This window comes from Epinephelus moara, chromosome 13, assembly GCF_006386435.1.
Source record: "Epinephelus moara isolate mb chromosome 13, YSFRI_EMoa_1.0, whole genome shotgun sequence".
Lineage (NCBI taxonomy): Eukaryota > Metazoa > Chordata > Actinopteri > Perciformes > Serranidae > Epinephelus > Epinephelus moara.
Genome location: NC_065518.1, coordinates 10,488,927 through 10,494,069, shown reverse-complemented (window position 1 = coordinate 10,494,069; position 5,143 = coordinate 10,488,927). Strand labels below are relative to the sequence as shown.

Here is a 5,143-nt window from a genome sequence, read left to right as displayed (position 1 = left end):
CGTATATTGCTTACCATAAAGACTGGAAACAGAGGGAAACAGCTAGCCTGGCTCTGTCCCATGGTAACAAAATCCTCCAAACCTTACCAGCATGTCTGAAGCACACTACTTGACATAATATGTCTCAGAAAACTGGATGCAAAAACAGCAATTCACCATTTTTCAGGGTTTGTTTTTGGACAGAGCCAGGCTAGCTGTTGCCTGTTTTTTTTATCTTTGTGCTAAGCTAAAGATAAGTGTTGTGTGCCTCCTGTAAACTGAATTTAAAGGTCCAGTGTGTTGGATTTAGGAGGAAATATTGGCTCATTTATAAATGCTGCATATGCACAAAACAAGGCCGGAAAGAGGCACAGGCCACTTCCCACGTAAAAGTTGCGATATAGTATTTGACCCATGCTTACGAACATTTTGTAGACAGGAAATTAGGAATGCAGATGGTGAGGTGGAAGCCGGATTGTAGAAACTGTCAAATTTGTCCACACGTACATTTTTAGGGTGGATCCACACATTGTTTTATAAATGTTTGTTTTGGAGTGGAAGAGACCTCCGCAGATAATTTGGCTCCTGGTAATGCCACTGAATTCCCCTAAAATCCTACAAACTTTCAAGTTATCAAACACAATTTCTGTTAATTTATTTGATTTGCGTGTTTATAATTTTGTTCTCTATTTTAGAGCTTAAACCACAAACACACCTACATTAACAACAAATGTATATAAAATGAAATTCTCCTGCAATGCAAGAGTCCAGCCTCATCTGTTAATTGGTCTCTCAAAGTCACTCAAAGCCAGCACACTAGGTTTAGAGATGTATCCATTTATTGCCATTGATGTCACATTTTCATTAGCTAATATGTCTTGATGAAATAAATAAGTGAATAAGATAAGGAAAAAAGAACAGGTGTTTTACTGTTCTCTTACTTTGCAGTTGTAACTCTAATAGGTCAGCAGGTGGTGCTGTTTGATTCAATAACTTTCAGGGAAATCTACTGCGCTCAGTTAGGGTGTGTTCACATTTAGTCCTTTTTAAATGAACCAAACATAGTCCTCTTAAAGTTCACCAAAAAGTGGACCAACAGAGAAGGGACTCAGTTATTTTTGTCTTCACATTGTCAGTTCATTTCAATTGTTTATGGATTATTATTGAATATTTATGGTACACTATGTTTGATGAGTTTAACAAAGCATTCTATTTATCTGAACACAGGTTAAGAGATAGCTAAATTTATTTCAGTTGATCCTGAGGGGGAAATAATGTCTGTGCTAAAGTTCATGGCAATCTGTTCAATACTTGTTGAGACATTTCAATCAAAACCACAAATGTTAAACTGCTGATCAAAGTCATCAGGTTTCATCATCTGGGAACCATGCATGTCTGAGTTTATGGTATTCACACTATCTAAAACCAATTTCACTTTTGAATTAAAAGGCAGGACTGACAAATTTATTCCACAAACATTAAACGCAGTACAAGTGTTGTTTACAGAGACTTCATCAGATTACAAGGTTATTGTGATAACCACGGGATGTGCTGTCTCGTGAGCTTGAAACAGACCAGAAACCAACAGATCAACACCAACTGCATTCCATCAAAGTGAAAAACATGTCAAAACAAGACAACATGAAACCATCCTACGAAGGACATATTTTTGCTTCTTTCTGTTTGTGTATGATGATATCAGTGATGGTGCCTGGAGGCAGGAGATCGATAAAAGTTAAATTGATTCAAGGACGATCTGTGACCAGTGATCATGTAAAATGCTGTTGAAGCGAACTGCCTTGAAGTAAAAGTCATTGTTAACTCTAACCCTAACCCAAAACTAGAAATACCACCACCCATGAATGCCTCCACCAACAAGTTGCAGAAAAAAACCAATAGTCTCAGACCTCAGATGTTTTATGTGGAATCAGCTGGAGCCCCTCTTCCAGTTTGTGCACCGATTAACAATGGCACCATTGTTAACTGCCCAAATCTTTTCTAGCTCCTCTTTCAGCTCTTAGTATTTTTCCAGCTTCTTGTGTTCCTTCTTCCTGATGTTGCTGTCGCTCTGGATAGCTACATCTAACACCACTGTAGAGCCGCTGCTCCTTCACGTCAAAAGGGGTCAGTTGAGGTGGTTCAGGCATCTAATCAGGATGCCTCCTAGGTGCCTTCCGCTGGAGGTGTTTCGGGCATGTCCCACTGGTAGAAGGCCCCGGGGTAGACCCAGAACACACTGGAGGGATTATATACTGTATCTCATCTGGCCTGGGAACACCTTGGGGTCCCCCAGGAGGAGCTGGAAAGTGTTGCTGGGGAGAGGGATGTCTGGGGTGCTTTGCTTGACCTGCTGCCCCCACGACCCAGCCCCAGATAAGCGGAAGAAAATGGATGGATGGATGGATGGATGGATGGATGATTACCTTATGGCCTTCTCAAGGTTCCCATTTGCCTGCGGGACCCCAAGACCCCCTCAGTTCTGAACATATAGATATACATATCTTCTTTTTTTTTCTTATTTTATCAGATGGCCTGCACCAAATTTTATTACAGTGCAACATACCATGGCCAAATGAAACCTAATTGTCCAGCTCCTTAATTTCATAGATAATAACATTGGATATTTTAATAATACACTGACCGCCGAACCACTGTTAGCATATATACATTTAACTGTTATACTGTTTTCCAGCTCTAGTCAATCAATTTTAAGTGACAACAGTTGTAAAGTTTTCTGTTTCTACTTAATATTAAAACTAATTACGAACAACTACTAATATTATTAACATCACGGTTCAGTTTCCAGTGCTGTTACACTTTGTCTACAGAGAGGTGTTAGATGTATTTTGTCCACCACATTTATATCAATGAGAGTCAAATGAATATTAGAATATATAGGAAAGTCTTCCTAAGGTGTAGAATCGTCAGTCACATACTGTCTCACATGGTTTGGGTAAATTGACCTAGATTCTTGACGCCATCCTCAGTGTATCAGTATCAGTGTTACTTCGGCTTTTCTGTCCCTTTTTCTGAGTCCGGTCCTTGATAGAGCCTCAGTATTTTGCTGTCGTGTAGTTTTTTCCACGTCTTCATCTCCAGGATATAGTCGTGATTGGAGTAGAAAACGACATGAGTTTTAATATTTTTCTGAAAGTAGTAGTTATTGTATTTCTTGTAGTCCTCAGTCATGAATCCATATGCACTCACCTGAAAACGACAAAACAGAGAACAGGGATGACTGAGAATAACTCACACCAAGACACGATTTGTTGAAAGAAAAGTTTGGCATCTTATAGAAATGTGCTTGTTCAATTTTATGCTGAGAGTTAGATGAGAACATCGGTCTCATCTTACAAAATATCACGTGGTGGACACAAAATGTTTTAAAATTAAATTTTAGCAACATGAAAACTATGCCAATCACAGTTTCAAAAACCCTGTGGTTAACGGTAGAAAACAATCACAGTTAGGTTAAGGGTAGGAAAGATTGCATTTTTGATCAAAATAACTAAGACGTAATTGAGGTAAACTTACCTACTTTGTGTCACTAGGTAAAGTACCTGTGTAAAGCTCTTTGTGTAGTTAGGTAAAGTAGATCACGTCACTATGTCTACTTTTGCTTTCACATGGGACACAAACAGTGATCTCCTGGTTGAAAGTCCGTGTTTGTGTGACCAATCCACCACACCGTCTGCCCATGATCAGGGACTTTTTCACTCTTCATACTAATTTATGCAACCACCAAGACAAAAGATCTTCACTGACTTTACATTGGATTTGTTTTTGTGTTGCCAGCATGTAATTTCAACACATTTTGTGCCCACCACCACGTAATACGCTGCAGATTTCATGTCTGAGACCACGCTGATACTGAATGCATCATGTTTATGGAGGCATGAACTACAGCATAGAAGACATGTGGAGAAGTTTAAGTAATATTAACTCACAGTGTCACAGGTTTGCAGAGCCAGGAAGACAGCGAATGCCCCATTGGTTGGTCTGACTATTGCCCAGTGTGAACTATTCAGATGACGAGACTTTAAGAACCTGTGGGTAATAAACAGTGTCATATGAACTTATATATCAACAGTAAGTCTTTCACATATAAGATGAGACAAACAACAACTTCCAAAGTGACCATTAAGTTAAAACAGCTTTATTTAAGGAAGTGCTTTTAGTTTGAGATTCCCTGTCGACTCTTGATTATGTTTATTTTCTATTATTATCTGTTGCTTTTATTATAATTATTTGTAATGTTAGCAAATGCTTTATTTATTGTTCATTGTTATTTTTGTTTTCTTGACGTTCTTAACCTGGAAGTCAGAGTCGCTCTGGTTCCCTCAACAAAATGTCAACTGGATTTTTTCATTTGGTTTTGGATTATTACAGAAAATAAGCTCTTTGCCAAACAAAAGTTGATGATACTTTTGCTCAGCAGGATAATCTCCACAATTTAACACCACTCATGATTTTTGAAGCATGATCACAATTACCAGAAGTAAAAAACTAACTTTAGGCTACAAATGAACTACATCACTGTTGCATGACTTCAGCAGCACNTCAACAAAATGTCAACTGGATTTTTTCATTTGGTTTTGGATTATTACAGAAAATAAGCTCTTTGCCAAACAAAAGTTGATGATACTTTTGCTCAGCAGGATAATCTCCACAATTTAACACCACTCATGATTTTTGAAGCATGATCACAATTACCAGAAGTAAAAAACTAACTTTAGGCTACAAATGAACTACATCACTGTTGCATGACTTCAGCAGCACTTACAGCAGCAACGCAAACCTCCAGTAATTATGTCTATTTATTTTGTGTATGTTTACTTATCTTAGAATTCAACAACCTGGAACTGATTATTCATAATTATAGCATCTCTTCCTTTAACATTTTATTTTTCCTACTCCCACCTGTACGCTGCCTCAGTGACAACAAGTCTCAACGTGTTGATTTTACACTTTTAGTTTTTGTGCAGGTTAAATAAGATAAAGCATCTTAGCAGAGTAGTCACGACACCCGCATTTCTAACTTTGATACAATACCTTGAAAATATCAATATGTGATACCATTTATGATACCGTGGGGAAAACTGACATTAAGGAGATACAAGATGAAAAGATAAATATAACATGACTATATTATGACGACAACAAC

The 5,143-nt window shown here is 37.9% G+C and overlaps 1 protein-coding gene across 1 annotated transcript in view; it reads right to left on the bottom strand.

Moving 5' to 3' along the window:
* Nucleotides 1-826: 826 nt before the first annotated feature.
* The window catches only part of LOC126399840 (alpha-N-acetylgalactosaminide alpha-2,6-sialyltransferase 1-like), a 52,834-nt gene continuing 48,517 nt past the window's right edge, over nucleotides 827-5,143 (bottom strand). Inside the window, exons 8-9 of the mRNA XM_050060138.1 lie at nucleotides 3,927-4,026; nucleotides 827-3,186 (exon numbers count right to left, since the gene is read on the bottom strand). Coding sequence (XP_049916095.1) covers nucleotides 2,983-3,186; nucleotides 3,927-4,026 — 304 coding nt within the window. The 3' untranslated portion in view covers nucleotides 827-2,982. The remainder of the gene's footprint in view (nucleotides 3,187-3,926; nucleotides 4,027-5,143) is intronic.